Here is an 18,506-nt window from a genome sequence, read left to right as displayed (position 1 = left end):
TGATATTTGCTGGCATAAGGGCACTTGTTTTAAAGATTGACATGTAGTCAACAAGGATTGTATCTCTATGCTCATACTCTTTCTTTCTTTTTTTGCTTCTTTCTTTCTTTCCTTTGTTCTCTTTTTTTAAATTTTTTTTAAGTAAGTATCTCTATGCACATACAGTACTCTTTCTTTCTTGCTTGCTTGCTTGCTTCTTTCTTTCCATCTTTCATTCCTTCGTTCACTTTTTCTTTTTTTAAAGTAAGATTTACAACTTGGGAATGGCAGTGCTTGAGAGCATAATAAATACATGTAGAATATAGCGTAATAAGAAGCACAACCGGTCAAACTTTGTATAATCAATTGAATAGTTTAGCATAAGAACCTTGCTTTCCAAATTCTCCAAACTTTTTCCAGCCACACGACACTTTGTCTTATTATTTTACTTGCGCTATTACAAAAAAAATGGTTTATCATTTGATTATACTAGTTTACCTGTAACAGCTCCGACATTTAACTTAGTTAACAACAGAAGTAACTAAGTTAACATTATTCTACCTACTCTACCTAACGACATTTTAGACCATACAACTATCCATGCATCAAAATTCAAAGAACACTCGCCCATGCATAGGCATGGGTACAAATATTTTACATGCATTCAAACTGTAAAAAAACTGCGTGAAATGCGCCTTTGGTACGTAATTTGCTACATTTACTCGCGAGCAAAGCTACCATACATATGATTGTAAAAGACCATTTCTATCCCATACTATGAACCTTGTATTACGTAGATTAGCCTTATAGAGCTGTAGTTATGTATCAGCACATGCCATGCTTTGTACCTTGTACAATTGTTGCGCAATAAAGTTATATATGACCAGAATAAAAAAATGAAATCCTATCCTTGTATCACAAGGTAAAACGACAAGAGTCCGCCGAGGAGGCCGACTAGACTTAAGGGCCAGAACCCCATCAACGCCCCGCCAATGGCGATCGCTATCCCCAGGAAAACCCCCGCCATGGCGCCGGTAGCGTTCCCGATAGCCTGGACCCTCTCGCTCACTTCCTCCGCCGTGGGTCTGTCCTGCGGGTCCGTGGATAACATGGCCACCACCATCTCCTTCAGGCTGTTGTTTTCCCCTAAGTTCTTCATGACGACTTCGGAGAGCCGAAGGGACGGGCTGGTGTTCAGGGCCTGGCCGAAGGGGATGTCGGGAATGATGAAGGGTACGACACTGTGGTGCTCCGCGATCTTCAGAGTGGTGCGGTCCGTCAGGGCCACAAAGATGGCGCCCATGGAGAAGACGTCGGACTCCTTGGTGTAGACGCCGTCTTGAACCTCCGGAGCCGTAAAGTAGCGAGTCGGGGTGTCATGCCGGTAGTAGTAGTGAAGGAAGATGTCTTCTCCACTCATTTTAGCTATTCCATAGTCACTCACCTACAAAACGTTCGAACCGTGGTAAGGCATACAACTATCAAAGGAGTTGTCAATACTTTTGTAAATATAAGCCACATTACATAAAGATACGTGTAGCTATCACGTGGGTAATCTTGAGTTATCTTAAAAACAAATTTCCCTTTTATATTGTAAACTTCAATATACAACTTGAATATTGACCTCTCCTTGGATCACTTCCATCGCATCCTGACATAGCCAATATCATAATACAGCAGACTATCTATATAGGAATGCATCACACATGTACTTAAAAATTCTAAACATACATTCTGCATATGTTAGGTCCCTTAAGAGTGTGGGATCCACAATGATCCAAGTTACTCGACATGTATCGTGAACGCTCCCTTGCGGTTCGTAATCTATCAGCAGCCATTAATGACCTACCTTTATGGTGTATTTCATGACTGTTCGCCCGCGAACAAAGCCTCCGAACTGACTGGTCACCAGTACATTGTCCATTGTTAGCCCTCCATGGACAATGTCATTCCTGGGGTGGAATAACAGTTGATAACATGAACAAATGGCGTGTACTTTTATATATGGTCACTTTTTGATCATACGCCTCCAGCGTTAACGTTCAGTTCGTACCATCTGAAGCTTGCAGCATATTTTCATGTCGAAATGTTAAAAGAACACAATAGGACTAGGTACGAGTAGCCTTACGATGTTGAGAATATCATACCTTGATCAAGTACAAACATTATGAAAATATCTATTCTCAAGATAGAATATCGGCCTTAGAGGCAATGTGAAAGCAATTGGAATTGTATTTCAGACAAAATGTTTTGACGCACTGCTTAAATTCACTGATACAGTCGTATGTTATATCGACGTTACAGAAAATGTATTCTATTGCTCTCATTAGAAATGAAATAGCAATTTAATTTCCAAATGGCCTTGCCCCGACCCCTTTCAGCCTTTCAAAACAATTGTCAACTAATGGCCAGTCATTGAGTGGTAAACCCGAGTTCAATGAGCTCAACCTTTTGTCTTATGTTACCAATAGCATTGTTTTGGAGTTAATGTTACGAAATATTTCACTATCCTTGTTGTTCTATAATAGTTCTCTTTCCTTAACAGAAGAGACACTCATTGTTCGATCATGGCGGTTTCCAACACGAAATGGTATCCTTTTTAAGAGAGGCAGTGAGACCTTAATTCAGCAAGTGGTTCATTAATATTTCATAGCGTAATTGCAGATATCATTTCATAGTGGTTCAGTACATTCTTTTGTTCCCTGTACCCTGGTTGACATGAAAACATACACGGCGTCAATGCATATGGCAATACCATTATTTAGTTCATTCATCTGTATCGATCTTAATGGAAAACGATGCACAGACAACTTGGTCAAGTGGAAAATGTCTAGCCAGAAATGCCAGGAATCGAACCCGCGGTCTCACGATCTTGTGCCCGGCAGCGTATCTACTTTGCCATTTCTGTTCTTGCAAGTATGGAGTATTCTTTGGCATCTGATTAATTCCCCGTAGAATAGTAATAGCTATAGCAGTACAATGCAGAAAAATAAACATGCCATTTCTCTTCTTGTAGAGGAGCAATTGTGGAATATTCTCTGATATTTGACTCACTCGTTCGTAGAATAATTATTGTAATAGAAGAACAATGCAAAGAAGAAACAACTACATTCCGAATACGTTACTGAACTTATCTAATAAAGCACAAAATCTAGGATTAACACTTACCTGTGTAGGTATTTCAAGGCTTCTGAGATCTGTATCATGAACTTGACATTTTGATTTTCGTCGGTTTCTGGGTGGAGTAGTAAGAAGTCGCTGAGTGAGCCTTCGTCGCAAAACCGCGTGACCAACCAGAACGAATCGTCCTGGTGTAGGAACTCTACCAGCCTGAGGATCGGGACCTCGGTGTCCCTCGCCTCCTTCTGTATAGCTTGTAAGTTTTGCAGCTCGTTCAGGACATCGTCGGTGTCCCGTGAGCCGAGGCGAAGCTTCTTCAGAGCGTACGTCAACTCCCCCTGCCCTCGGCGAGCCTTATACACCGTCCCGAAGCTCCCGCTCTTTAGCTCACCGGTAATTTCGTATCCTGCAACGGTCTCGGTCATTCTGACTCTCTCGCAAGGATGAGGAAAATCTTACAGATATTGTATACTGTATATAAACGCGGACGGAGTGAATACAAACCCCACCAGCCTTGTCAAGTCTCTCTATTACGTCTGGTGTACTACTCACTTTGCAGCACACAAATTTAGTTCCGCATTGGTGCCCTTTGACCCAAAATATGACGATACCACTTTTCATAGTGTGAAGACACATATTTTGTACGAAAATATTTCTTTATATTCCAAGATGCAGACGTCTATTATGAACACTTTAGATTAAAAACTATAATTTGATACTAGAAAACATAATACAGACGGTAAAATTCAAGTCACACTTCAGTTCGTCGAACTATTTTAGCCAAACACCCCTGTACGTTTATTAGTATAGTCCACATGACAATGAATGGACATGCTATTTTGGTAGAGGGCGTACGTGTACCGTATGTAGAAGGGACACGTCGCGTTAGACAATGATTCAGTGAAGTTTAACTTTATATACAGCCGAAGGTTACATCATGGATATAAGGACATGACGTGTAACTGCGGGCAAAAAAAAAAAAACGTGCGGCATGACTAAGTCATACAAACATACTCAAACGTTTCGGATCATGGATTCTGTGAACTTAAACTTTCAAAAATGTGATTTATCTTCAGTCAACGTTGTAAACTATCTATCAAGAATGCGAGAGGTCCGAGGAACCATCGTTTCTTTGTAATCCCGTAGATGCAATTCGTGTGTGCGACATTTGTTGAATGGATGAAGAAAGAATGAATGGATGGATGGATGGATGGATGGATGGATGGATGGATGGATGGATGGATGGATGGATGGATGGATGGATGGATGGATGGATGGACGGACGGACGGATGGATGGATGGATGGACGGATGGACGGATGGATGGACGGATGGATGGACGGATGGACGGATGGACGGATGGGCGGATGGATGAATGGATGGATGAATGAATGAATGAATGAATGAATGAATGAATGAATGAATGAATGAATGAATGAATGAACCATTGCATTCCTACTCGTCGAGTTCTCATTCAAGCATTTGTGCCGTTATTACACTGATCAGTAGGCGGCGTTGTCAACATCACATCAAACGGCAATATCAAACGAGAATAAGAAAAAAAACTACGCAAGATAGAAGTAAAGTTTTATCAGAGGGCTATTCGATAACATACTAACCGTTTTCTCTTCTCAATGGACAAATTTGCAGTCCTCTAGTGACATATTTTGGCCAATGTTTCCAATCCACCAAGAAGTTCGGAAGGTAGTGCACGTGACTTACTTACTTCTGGATTTTTTCCGGTTAACTAACGCTCCTCTGTTTCAAATCATACCTCACCAGCACAATCCTCTTGTCTGAGTGGCCAATCCATTTAAATACATCAAAGTGATGACCATAATGCTTTCCAGGGGGAGTTCGTGCAGAAGGCAGTGATCGGGTAGCTACAATAATAGTAGGGGAATAGTGTTATTATTACAGCTTAATTCAGTACAGAACCCTGGATCTTGCTTGATGTGCCCCCCTCTGTGTGTCACGTCTTCCCTTTACTATCTGTTGACTTACCCACTTAAAATCAATAAACTTTTAATCATCTTTTTCAATACCAGCGGTATGTCATGTCACTGTTTGTTGAACGAGTACACCATGGTTTATTTGGGTGATTAGAATGATGCATACCACACATACGAATGTCGCAACATTATCTTCGAAGATTTTCTATTTAGTGAAAATCTTAGCATTTACAGTATCTTTTTTTACAGTTTGTTTGAAACACGTGAATAGAATGACTTAAACCCAGCAAAGTGAAAAGTGCAAATGTACACAGAAGACAGGATTACGGTAGATATGATTTCCGGTGTCAAAGCTACAGCTGAAATGTCTTATGTAATCACATCTGTATCTCACCCTTCAACCCAAGTCCTTCTGGTTAATCAATGATAATCTCATAGGAAAGACCGCAGGCACGGCTAGGTCAAACTTCCCACCTTGCCGTAGACACTACCAGCATGGTCACATTACATGGAACAATATACATATGTAGAGAGAGACTTATATTAAATAGGACACTAAGAAACAACGACAAATTCAAATCCATATAAGTTCAAATGTAGAACTGCTCGTTTCGCAAACAGCGCCTTACCGTACTGTGTAAAGCTCCTGAATGAGGACGTGTAATTTGTGCAGTGAATGTTGTTCGTGTCATTACTTTTTTACTCACAAATCGAATATTTCAAAGAATTAGATGCTATATAGTCACCCGAACGCCTTTAATGACGTTAAGCTAGCGTTTGAAATTATGCATGTTTGTCTGCTGTAAAAAAAACGGCAGTTTAGCCATATGATCTTCATTTTTTTAAAGTCAATTAACCATCTCTTGCACTTGACGTACGATCGTCGAACAATCACAAATGAATTGTCGTGCATGTCTAGTACAAGATCGTCGCACGATTTTGATGCCATAGGATTTTCAAGCAGGCTGTGACAGAACCACCGACATGGATCCCAAAGAACATTTTGTGTGCCATTGAAGACAGTTGAACTTTGCAGAAGGTGTACAATTTTGTATGCCAAAAAGCCCAAAGTTAGCGATCGTGAGGGGGTATATATAACGTAGCGCACTTCTTGCGATAGCCGTGCACATGTCATATAAAACGCAGCTGTCGTATTACGCAAAGAGCTGTCCAAGATCATTGTAGGTAGTACGACATCCAAATCGTTCGACGGCTTACGACAGACTGTGAGGGGGGCATGGAGTTGGAAACTACAGCTAGGTACAATGTGGAATGGGTTAGGTAGAGGCTGAGGCGAATCTGAATCGTATTAATCCTATTAAACGGGGGCGCAGTGGGTGTCCAGGCTGATTACACACCCGGCAACATTTTACACCTTGGCCCCGCCCACAGAGATGGTGTTTCGTGTCCTCTAATAAGGGTCGTTGCGGATCCTTGACGTGAGACACACAGACTAGCGCGTCTTTCCAAGGAAACTTCTAATGGCTTTCCATGATTCCATGTCTTGGTTTCACTGTAAAACCACCACTCAGAGAAAGAAAAGTGATCTTGAACCAAGTGATCTTGTACATTAGAGCCCACCGGCCCACACTCAACAGAGACGGGGGGCGGCACAGACTTTCTGATACTTATGACCCCCTCCTGCAAAAGTGTCGTGTTCCTGACGTCACTGCTGGAGATAGGGTCATTCTGTGAACAAGGTCGACGGAGTTGACCGAAAATTTAGGGTAAGTCCCTATATATTAATTCGTGTTGGAAATAAAGTTTAGCAATTTCCATAATGATCTTGAACCAGTTTAACTCAAACCAACTCATTAAACAGATGAGACTCATGAGAGTATCTCCCACTGGTCGTGACACAGAGGACAGTAGCCTGAATAAATCTCGCTTATAGCAGCCTGTTCAATATCCAGCATTGAATTTGATATCGATGACGCTCTCCTATTTCAACATTCTACTCCTGGCGATTATGAGATATTTGCATATCTAATTTGTTTTCTGTCACATCTATACATGGCCATTGCTAAGTCCATTATTTTGACTAAGGGACTTTGTCATCTCATGGTGATGAAAAAGCAATGATGCCAATATGGTCATTTTTCATAAACAAGTATCAGCATAGAATAATGTCAATAAGTTCTTGTAACAGTGTTAGCGTTATCATATATCTGATAACAGTTATTCTTTTAATCGTGGCAACATCACCGTATATCGACATACGCATTGTGGTAATTGCGAATAAAGGGCGAATCGTCTGCCAGCTTCTGTTCGTTTTCGGGTAAAGGTTCTGGAGTCTTCTCCATTTTGGCATTAAAACCAGATGAGAAATTGGCTTTTCGGATTTCCGTCTGACATCGTTTGCCTCCCATTGTTCTTGGCGCCAGTCCCTGCACTTTAAACAAACATACGTGATATGTTATCTCAGCGAAAGTCAAGGTCGAAAAGTGACGAAATAGATCTTGTGGCGGGGTACAAAACGTTTGAATCCTTACGTCAACAACGAAGTTTGCTTTCAGATCGATGACTTGATGTGAGTCGAAAACTATGACAAGCTATTGAGTAGGCTATAACTTGTATAAGATCAATTCACCATTCAAGTAAGAAATGCAAACACTGGGTATAAAGCCGTTCATATTTAGCTTGCAACTGCTTTACCGAAAGTTTGCTCATCAATTACCTTCACTGAAAGGAAACATATTATTTCATCACTCCTTTATTTCTTTTTTTCTTCTTCTCCAAACAATTAGGTCAAAGCCCTGTACCGATTGACACCATAGTTACTGGAGGTGTAGTAGACACCGTGTGGTGTTCGATTGCATTATGTAGCAAGTGGCAGGACAGAGATGGACGGGGTGGTCACCATATATACATGTGAGTAGAAATAAACAGAGCAGTAGTGAGTTAGAACATGTGAATCTGAACATTATGTATTTGTTTGCCAATGATAACTTTCTAGTTACATGTAATGTTGGCACGTATTGTCAGATGCTCCCCGTACTAACGGATTCATGTAGAGCTAGATGAATACCCACTTTTACTTGTCTATTCATTGTTACCCAATAGTAAGTAACGCTTTCAGCAACATTTCGGTGGTCACATCAACAGCACACAGAAAATGCGTGCTTTGATATTGAATCAAGTTGATATCCACGAGCTTTTGGAGATATCGTAATATCTTGATTTATTATAGAGCCCCAAATCCCACCGTAAAGTCCAGTACTTTACAGAGTAAAAGGTATCGATTTTGTAATCGTTCACAAAGGAGAGACCGCCGGACTTGAATTTGTAGCTTGACTCGCAGCTATTTGTCCTCGACTGTGTCGGTACCGGTATTAGTAGCCAATCGACATGGTGGTAGCTTGTTTCTTTAATTAGATTAGCTTTGGTATAGGCAGAGTCTCATGTTGTGATGCTCGAATCAGTATTAGTACTAGTCGGGAGGCAAAGAACCGTATCACTGGCACACGAATAACGGGTTAAAACTAAATTGTTCATGCGAGTCTATGACCAAATCCAATCAAATGAGCACATAAGAAAGCTGTACTCTGGATGTCGGCAATATTTACAACATGTCTTGATGTGCTTGCGTTGTTAGGAACAATATGGATATAGGACAGCCACACGCATGTTAACGTTATAGACCTAACCCAAACGCCACGCAAAAACATTCCTGACTTCTAAATGTAGTTGTCAAGACAACAGTGCTTGTGTTGATGTCGTGCGCACAATCAAATTATCCTAGTCTGGATTCTGTTTCATACTCGTGCGGTGTATTGGTTTGTGAAAGGGATATAACGTTATTTACGATGTTCTGTGGCAGTGCAAAAGGTTTTGTACATGGAACCATCTGAAGTACCCCCCGTGGCGGACTTTGGCCCTTCTCCCTTTGGCCTTTCTGTGTCCGTGAAAAATGAGATTCAGATGCTACAAATCTGGGACATTCTTCAGTCTCCCCCGCCCACGGACGACTACATTGGCGTATTACTCAAGCCAACTTCTTTTTTTGGCGCGAATTCCCTTCTTTTTTTGGCGGGAATTCCTGGTGAGATGGCCTCAATGACATTTCAACAATGATAATCTGGATGTTGCCGTGCAAGGTCACTTCCACGTCTGTTTGTTATCAGCAAGGCAAATTGGAGTTTTGTAACTTGCGATGCATTTTTGTGTAGTCGGCAGAAACCGGTACATCATTTTTTCCTCAGCCTTCAGTGTTTAACGAAAATTTCATCTAGCTTCTTGGATGGAAGTGAAAATCGAGTTTGTCAACGGTGACAGGCATACTTTATATCCTTGGACGTCTTCGTGTGTGTGTATGGGGGGGGGGGGGGGTAATATGTTCTGACACCTGGGCTTCTCTGACCCACCACCACCCACTTGGTCATAACACGCTACAATCGTGCACCCCAAGATGTGTTTGGATATCAAAGTACAGTTGCCAAGTTGGTGTGCTAACAGCTGTCTTACCCTCGTATAAACAGTTGGCTGGCGTATACGCCGATATTTTCGGTTCACTCATCATTTATGTAAGTGAGTCAACTTGTGTGCCTAAACCTGGATACACACCAAACATTCTTTATGAGCCGTTTGAAGATGCAAGGAAGCATTTTTGTGATGACTATCAACATCCTGTTCCCTCAATGTATCGTACATACAAGACAGAACAATACAATTCATAATCCGCCTTCAGGGTTAGTCCATTTTATTACTTTGGAGGGTAGTCATCAGTGAATCTTTCGTTAGAACATAGCGAGGCTGTAAATGTCAACGAGTGATAATTGCACAACGGACATTTTTTTTAAAAGGTACGCAAGTTCCTTATTCTTTTGAAATAAAAAAAATGAAACTCTTAACCATTCCCCATACATTTCCTTTTGTTGGAGTTTACTCCATACCACAGTGAAGGAAGGAATGTAACGAAACGGCATATGTTTACCAGAAAGGTTCGCGGCGCGAATCCGGCAACATTATAGATCTGTTATTGTAAACGATTTGTATCAACAGTATCATGTTGTAGTCCTCGTGTGTATCATCACTATTCTCACAATGAATTGACATTAACGCTAACTACACATCTTACATACAGCTTAAGCTAGAAAAAAATTATTTCCTCCTATCACATTTAACAACATGACCCTTATATATGTGATTATTACGCGCGCAGCCATAAATGTATGCAACCAGTTTTATACATTTAAAGGGCAAACCTGTTAATGCCGATTCAACAGTTGCTAGTTCTGGCTCATTTTCATTCAGCTTGCTGTACATCTGAACCCTTGCGGAGCGACTAAGCTGACCTAAAATGTCCAGCTGGTAATTAGGGTATCTAAATCCTTCCCACGATGACAAACGGACTGGTTTAAGAGGACTGAGCCTGTCCTGAACGTATTCCGCACGGTGGCTTTCAGGACGATACCATCATACAAACAAAGGGTAGGAATAAATCGGTTTCGCTTTTCTAGAATAGCACAGAGGAACGATACCAAGCGGCAGTTCATAGTACTGAAATTGTAAAGATTTACGACACGTTATGAAATACGTTGAGGCTTAGAAATGCCTTTGTAATGGCCTATTTCGGATGCACAAATATTGGTATCGCCCTTCTCGAGGGTTGACCCAGCGCAGCATTCCCCCTTGACCCATCTGCACCAGATGTTTACGCCTACATTTAAGCCAACTGCTTCACACGCGCTGCATTCACAGTGCTGTGGGCAGGTTCAGCGCTCTGTTGCACCGCCGATCGATGCTCATTTGGGGCTTAAGAAGACCCTCAAGTGCTTGCCATGAGGATTTAGCGCCCTGCCACCATACTGGAGCATTTCTAGCCTCGGCGAGCACCTCCGCATGTCATGGTTTGCTCGTCCCGCTGGCGGAAGAGGCAGCTCTTCTGCGGACTGCTGCTCAGCTTCATCCTCTTCTACGTGTTCGGCATCGGTCTCCTCATCCACAAGGCGGCATCCACCGCACGGTCCTCCAAGGACAGTCCGCCAGGAAGCGTCACCTCAGTGGCGGGAACGCTGAGGGAAAACCCCCAACACCTCCGCTACCGCCTCGGGATGAAAGCGGCCCCGGCCCCGCCAGTGGCGGTCATGGCCTCCCCGGCAAGACAGGACCAGGAGACGAAGGACCTACGGATGGGCGCACACAGGGACGTGAGGCTGGAGCAGTGCACGGCGCTGCGGTATTCCCCGACTCCCCTCCCCATCACAGCTCTCGTCAGTTTCCCTGGATCAGGCAACACGTGGCTCCGTTATCTCGTACAACAAGCCACAGGTAAGCTCCCGTAAGTCACGTACCTGTGGTACAATAAGGTACACACGTACCGCACGGACAACACTAGCCAACGGTGCGGTACGCTTAGTAAGAATCATTGCACATCAGTCAGCTCTTAACAATCTCTCAGCAAACCATTCATTGTCCCTCTTATCACAGTGTTCAGTTCGACAGAACTGAAATACTGGCTCTCGTAAATTCCTAGTGCTTATTATTCCTCTTCAGTCTCCGAGTCCCCTAGTGTTCACTGAACTTCGACCCCAAACATCATCTACATGTTACAGCGTATAGTGACACTGTAGCGGTTAACTCCTGTGGTATGTTAGTGGTGTACACATCGGTCTAGATGATAATAAATGCGGGGAACCCAGAAAAAAACTCTGGCAGAGATATTTCGGGGTCGGAGCTCTATTTGCTGAGGGTTAAGAGGTCAGGTCGGCACACTACGGGATTGTTCTAACAGCCTCTCGTCAGAATCCCAAATGTGTGCCCTTCCCGTAAACCTCCCATTCAATAGACAATACTGTATTCCTGTATATAGGAAACGTCCTTATTCCAAGGAGAACACTGGCATGATAGCTCGTGCTCAGGGGCGCTTATGGGGCGATGATTTGCCTTTATTTTGTATCGAGTTTCTCCTATGTGTCAGCTGTTACATCGTGTTGACAAGAGCAACCCAATAATAGCGTAGCTATGTCGGCATACACTATATACACGGCAGTTTACCGAGCTAGTGTTCCATGATATGGACAAAAATACTCCGAAAGCAAAAAACTATGTCCCTGTGGGTAAATTCAATTCGGTATTTAATACTAGCTCTTACAGTTTATCTTTTTGAACTGCTACTTTTCTGAATAACATGCAAATTCAGTTTACGAGTCTGTTGTCTATCACGTTGTGCACACCCTATATGTGTCGGCCAATGTTCAGACCTACACTGTGACGAGCTCTTAAAGAATACTTAACCAGACCTCAGGCAAAAATTCCCAGCTTTACCAGCAACAATAATCCCTCAAGGTATTCCCGGATCCAAGCGAAAGTAAGTCTGGTTGTCGAGTTGTTCCAAAAGTGTAATCCATTTATACAAGGGGATCTTTTTGTGGTATGAATGGTTTTAGTGTTATCAGGCATTACCATGCATGGGTCTTTTCAGACAACGGACAACTTAAGACCGAAAGTACGAAAACCTAATCTCTAAGCAGATCCTACGGTAGCATAAGATAGTATTAAAAAAACTGCCAGAGGAGTGAAGCCGACCTAGGAGTGTGTTTGGCTACCGTAGGATCTGCTTGGAGATTAGGAAAACCATGATAAACAGTGCGGCAAGCCAAACAGACGAACACAACAACCACAGGATGATCTATTTTGAGGGTAACCCCATATATAACGTTATAGTTGTCGTAAAAAATCATCTCCAAGCAGATGTAGAAAGAGGTAAAAATCGTAACATTTCTCAAGCTTCCCGTTCTGTGGATCAGCGATCGAGCAAAATTGTTCGATTGTACCTTTCCACGTCTGCTTGGAGATTACAGAAAAGATGCTGAAAAGTAGCAAGCATAACTCAATAGTTAGTGACCTATAATCATGTCCTCCCCTGTGTTATCCGATGAGTGCACCCCTAGCCCTGTTTCACATCCAGGTATTGCAGAGTAATCTGAAGTGCGACTTGACCGTGAACTTGGTAACCCCCATGAGGTCACCGCTCTAAGGTTACCCCTTACAGATACGGTGCAGCCCTTCCTAATGGTTTCCTATTTCTTCGCAGTGTTGGGCGACAGGGGAATATTAAGCCAAAAATTGAAACACCCTTGCGAAACAAGTTATGGCCCATAAGGTGGTATATCTCACTACACTTGGGGCACCGGTGCGGCACTGCGGCGTTTGCTCACTGCGGCACTGTTGTGTTATTTTCGCCGATATCTTATCATTTAGGTATTGCGTAATACGTAAAAGCATGACTTAGAAGACAACAAAGTATACAAAACGTAAGAACATTCATTCTTTATCTCTGTAATTCGTTGAGTAAGCTTTCGAACCCTGCAGTTCCACACCGGTGCCCCAAGTGCAGTGAAATACCACATATAATGTTCTTTCTTTCTTTTTCAATACAAATCCCCACAAGATCTATGGTAAAGAAACTTATAAAGGCCTCAAATCTACACGAAAATAACTCTTTGGAGAGATTCATTTTGTAGATCGTTAACACTTGAGAGCAGTACGGACATACTTAGTTTGAATTATACCATACGTATGTCTGCGATCGTAACAACACATCAAAAATCTATTCATAGCTTTTGAGTTGTGTTGATCACAAATATCCGGAAACACATACACACACACACACACAGTGAAAGAAAAAACAAACAATGAGTTCATTTTTCACGGAGGTGATAACAATGAAAGCTGCAATGGACCACACTAGTGGAACGTCAATGTAAAACAACGGTGTGCGCAGGTTATAAAATGTATAAAATCGTGCATATAGGTTACCCCGCGGATAAAGGTGAACTATGGTTAGTACGTATGTAGTGCTTTCCCGGCCTGTCATTTGTATGCGTGGCAAGTGTGGTCGTTCCGCTGTGAGAAATTTCCCCATCAACAAATGAATGCAGTCAGGTCTGAAGTTCAGGCTGTTGATTGAAATACCTGCAACCTTCGCCGTTTCCGTAATCAGGAGAAAGGATACGAGTACATGCGGAAGGCAATTGGCAACGGGAGATCTACCGTTTTGTTGAAAGTTTATAGCCAGGCCAAGTCTACGTACACGACTTTTCCATTTCACCGGAGCCGCTAAATCAGGGTAGATGGGCAAGAGACTTTCTTACCTTATTGAACTGGAAAATGAAGCAAGTTCACTCGAGTGTGAGCATTGAGCGATAAGTTCTTTCTGCGCCGCTACGTGGATAGAATACAGCAAGCTCTCCAATATGGCTGTTTTTGAAAGAAAAGGTGTTGATGTTGCCTTGAAATCTACTTGAAACGGCATACTGGAACTATATATGCGTGCTCGCTACACAACGCTTTTTTCAGTGTCACTTTGTCTCTGTGGATAGTTGTACCATATGGCTTTCACAACGCTGCTGTATATACATGTACGTATGCTGTGCAAATGCTGCTAAAGTTTATTTCCGACGGAGGCTTCGAAAACTTCTGTACCATAAATGTAGTCTTCTGTCACCGTGCTTCTGTCCGTTATTGACCTTGCCACAACGCCCCGTAGATTTGATACACGTTGTATTTGGTCACATAATTTATTCCCTCTACTTTCATTCATTCTGACGACTCAATCTAAACCCACGTCATAGCCTGATATAGCGGTGGGGGATGTTTTCGTACTTTAACATTGACCCTCATCGATCTACGACGAGTTGAGCAAACACAACGCCAAGGTCACACGATTCAGCTACGCTGTGTGTTATTTTTACGTGGGAACAAGAACATGTGCGTCCAGGGCAATTAGAGTGGAGGTCAAACCGCAACGTGAGGGTGAAGGCGAAATTTGAAATAAACATATTATACGTACTACTGTACTGTAAATGCAGAATTGGCGGAGTCGGGTGTGACGTAACTGGTTTAGCGTTCGGTTCGGAATCTCTAGGTCCTGAGTTCGATCCCCGCCGTGCCCCCGACGTTGTGACCTTGGGAAAGGCACTTTACATGACTTTCCTCACTTCACCCAGGTCTAAAAATGGGTACTTGACTTCGGTCGGGGAGGTAAAAGACTACCTTTACCTTCTGTCTGTACCGTGTATGTGGCACTTTTAATACAAGGTACAAAACTTGAGTGCAGTGCAACATTGTCCTCGTCTGTCTAAAGGCAAATAGAAAAAAATGCAGAATTGTTCGCGGTTTTCCGGGAACTTAAACCCACCGCGAATATTTACCCAATGATTGTATTATGTGTCTACAGTCTATGGCACTACCGCAAACTTAAAACCACCGCAAAAACTACATTTTCCCGCCACGATGGTAAAATTTGGCCCCAAAATTTCCAGACTTCTATGTGGGGATTTAGAACACGAATCATGCTCCATCGAACAGAACGCTGGCGTGATCGAACAGAACGGGCGTTCTATTTGGGGTCATCCGCGGTCACCCGCAGGTTGTTACAGTAAACACGCAGAAAACACCCTCATTTTCCCGGGTGCCGTGCGTCAGAAGAAAAGCAAACATTTTCACAAATATAAACCGATATTTGGCAAGTTTAGTTTTGCTGCCGCTTAGTTTGGAACATGTGACATGTAACAAAGCTGCTGGTGTCATTATTGGTGACCTTGAATGTTACAACACTTGTTTACGGCGGTATCAATTACTCTATGTCACTATCAGTGCGACTCGACATAGGACCAAACATGGTATTTAAATCGCTTGCAAAACTCGTGCAAGTCAACTCTTTCAGGACTAATATTGTCGGCAACTAATATCTCCAGCTTTGTGTCTTAGGGATTTTTGGAACATGGAGGCAATTTTGAATTACTAGTCTTTGAGTGTGAAAATTTGAAAAAATGACGATTTTTCGACCTTATCTTGGCTGTAAAAATAGTTTTAAGTAGAAGTTGAAAAATCCCTAAGACAGAAAGTTTGATATTGATACCATTACCTATATGATATAAAAGATTTGGATTTTCAGTCAAATTTAGGACCAATCTAAATATGGTATTTGTTTTTTTGGTCAACCGAACACCCTTTCTAAATCAACCAACTATGCACATTTCAGAAAACATTGAGACAAAACAGTGCAGCACACGTACACGGTAAGATTTGGCGTGTACACACTGCCAGTTTTCATTTAATATCGACGAGGCACGTGCGAGAGGTTGTTTTTCAAACTATCACGATCTTGCAGAATATGTTTCAGTCACCGTCAGCCCTCCGCGGGGACCGCGCGGGAGCCCCGGTAACCCGATACTCTGGGTTCGAATGGAAACTTTTGGTCCAAATTTGACCATCGTGCGCTACTGCGACATTAAATGCATCTACAGTATCACATACCTACCATGGCGTCACTACAATATGAAGTTAGAGAGAGAGAAAGCGTGCGATTACAACGATGGTGGAATTAAAAACAGTTCAGTGGTTTCTATAACATTTTAGCCAGCCATGCTTGGACCAAACGACCATGGAACTAACTCGAGGTCGCTACAGTATAAAACCAGAGAGACAAAGGAACGATTACAATGTTGGTGAAACTGAAAACGGTACAGTGGTTCCTATAACGTTTTAGCCAAGCATTTTCGAACCAGTTGTCATTTTTTACGCGATCGCGAGTGTTGTGACAGAATGCTTGGCCCAGAAACGTCTAGAACAGAAGCGAAGCTTTTTTATCACCGTAGATTGATGTACTAGGTCGCCGCACCAACAGACAGAAACATTGTTGCTTCGCCAGCAACTTTTTCCGCTGATCTGTGTCTCATGAATATAGATAGGCGGCTGTCAGAACGTTTCAATGGGTCAATATCTCACCGCATTTAAAACAGGATTCACTCCTTACGGTTTCTGTCTCCCCTTGATGCGTTAAAAACTCGCCTTTTGTTAGTTTAAAGCCATAGCCGTCTATTTAGAAAACGTATCGCTCGCTTGGCTCAGTAGATAATAGAGTCCATTATCTACCAAAGCAAGCGAGCTGTTTTCTGAATTGCCAAGAGAGTTTTCCAAGCGGTGAAAGCTTTTAGCATAACCCGTTATCACTGGCATGAGATGACAGTTGAAGTCATAATCGCGAGACAAGTAACTGGGATGTTACACATTACTAATGTTAGATCTGAGGCGGTACTCTGTCTAATAATGTGATTTGCTGATAATTGTTAGACGTGTAACAAATTAACAAGCGGAAGTTATGCACTCACTGCATTATCACTCGAAACAGTCGGTATAATTCCCCAGTGTTAATAGATGGGCACGTCACATCGGTAACATGTATGAATTAGACAGAGACAGATCTTGTACACTTTTGCAAATTACAGATTTTTCCTGTTTCATAGTGAAAGGATAATTAATAATTCGCATTGAAGGATGGGAAATTATATTTGCCATAAATGCAGAGAAAATCTTGAAAGATAGCACACTTTTGCAAATTGCACAGAGTTTTCCTGTTTCATAGTGAAAGAAAAATTACTATAGTAATTCGTGTTGAAGGATGGGAAATTACATTTGCCATAAATGCAGAGAAAATCTTGTAAGATAGCACAGTTTTGCAAATTGCAGATTTTTCCTGTTTCATAGTGAAAGAGAAATTACTATAGTAATTCGTGTTGAAGGATGGGAAATTATCTTTGCCATAAATGCAGAGAAAATATATTGTAAGATAACACACTTTTGCAAATTGCAGATTTTACCTGTTTCATAGTGAAAGAGAAATTACTATAATAATTCGTGTTGAAGGATGGGAAATTATATTTGCCATAAATGCAGAGAAGATCTTGTAAGATAGCACACTTTTGCAACTTGCAGATTTTTCCTGTTTCATAGTGAAAGAGAAAATACTGTAATAATTCGTATTGAAGGATGGGAAATTATCTTTGCCATAAATGCAAAGAAAATCTTGTAAGATAGCAAAATTTTGCGCAAATTGCAGACTTTTCCTGTTTCATAGTGAAAGAGAAATTACTATAATCATTCGTGTTTAAGGATGGGAAATTATCTTCGCCATAAATGCAGAGAAAATCTTGTAAGATAGCACACTTTTGCAAATTGCAGATTTTTTTCTGTTTCATGTTAAAAGAGATCATTGGTGATGAAGGATGGGAAATTATCTTTGCTATAAATGCAGGGCAAATCTTGTAAGATAGCACAATTTTGCAAATTGCACAGAGTTTTCCTGTTTCATAGTGAAAGAGAAATTACTGTAATCATTCGCGTTGAAGGATGGGAAATTATGTTCGTTTAACTCACAGACCCTGAGGCCTAGAGGCGTCGGAGTGAGAAGGTGAGAACAAATTGCAGGGTAAAGTTAATTTTAATGAAATATTAATGATGGTAGTTGGATATGCCAAAGAAACCCCGCGGACTCTGTTATAAAATCTATATTAATTCAAAACAATGGCTAATAATCGATCCAGCCTTAAATTTATATCAAGCACTGTGCCAGAACGTAATGCAGAATGGTATGTATCGATAATAAGTGGCCAAGTCAACTGTCAACAACCGTCTACCACTTGAAAGTATGGTACCTCACAATTTCTGTGAC

At 41.8% G+C, this 18,506-nt stretch overlaps 2 protein-coding genes across 2 annotated transcripts in view; one reads left to right on the top strand and one right to left on the bottom strand.

Annotated features, from left to right (window-relative positions):
* Positions 1 to 419: 419 nt before the first annotated feature.
* Positions 420 to 3,680, bottom strand: LOC118425560 (serine/threonine-protein kinase pdik1l-like). Its single transcript, XM_035834489.1, has 3 exons — positions 3,148 to 3,680; positions 1,829 to 1,931; positions 420 to 1,423 (listed from the first exon to the last, which is right to left on the bottom strand). Exons 1-3 carry the CDS (start codon positions 3,522 to 3,524, stop codon positions 884 to 886), a joined length of 1,020 nt encoding a protein of 339 aa, XP_035690382.1. The 5' UTR covers positions 3,525 to 3,680; the 3' UTR covers positions 420 to 883.
* Positions 3,681 to 10,678: 6,998 nt separating this feature from the next.
* Positions 10,679 to 18,506, top strand: part of LOC118425561 (WSCD family member GA21586-like) — a 28,655-nt gene continuing 20,827 nt past the window's right edge. Inside the window, exon 1 of the mRNA XM_035834490.1 lies at positions 10,679 to 11,320. Within this exon, the coding sequence (XP_035690383.1) occupies positions 10,897 to 11,320 (424 nt within the window). The 5' untranslated portion in view covers positions 10,679 to 10,896. The remainder of the gene's footprint in view (positions 11,321 to 18,506) is intronic.

This window comes from Branchiostoma floridae, chromosome 11, assembly GCF_000003815.2.
Source record: "Branchiostoma floridae strain S238N-H82 chromosome 11, Bfl_VNyyK, whole genome shotgun sequence".
In the NCBI taxonomy this organism is placed as follows: domain Eukaryota; kingdom Metazoa; phylum Chordata; class Leptocardii; order Amphioxiformes; family Branchiostomatidae; genus Branchiostoma; species Branchiostoma floridae.
Note: the sequence above shows the minus strand (reverse complement) of the source record. Positions and strands in the feature narration are given on the sequence as shown.

What these genes read in the sequence shown, in the direction of transcription:
- LOC118425560 (XM_035834489.1), bottom strand. Translation starts at nt 3,524, where the DNA reads ATGACCGAGACCGTTGCAGGATACGAAATTACCGGTGAGCTAAAGAGC. An exon ending in GCCTTGAAATACCTACACAG is followed by an intron (nt 1,932 to 3,147) that starts GTAAGTGTTAAT and finishes ATTCCACCCCAG; the next exon opens with GAATGACATTGTCCATGGAG. An exon ending in TCATGAAATACACCATAAAG is followed by an intron (nt 1,424 to 1,828) that starts GTAGGTCATTAA and finishes AACGTTTTGTAG; the next exon opens with GTGAGTGACTATGGAATAGC.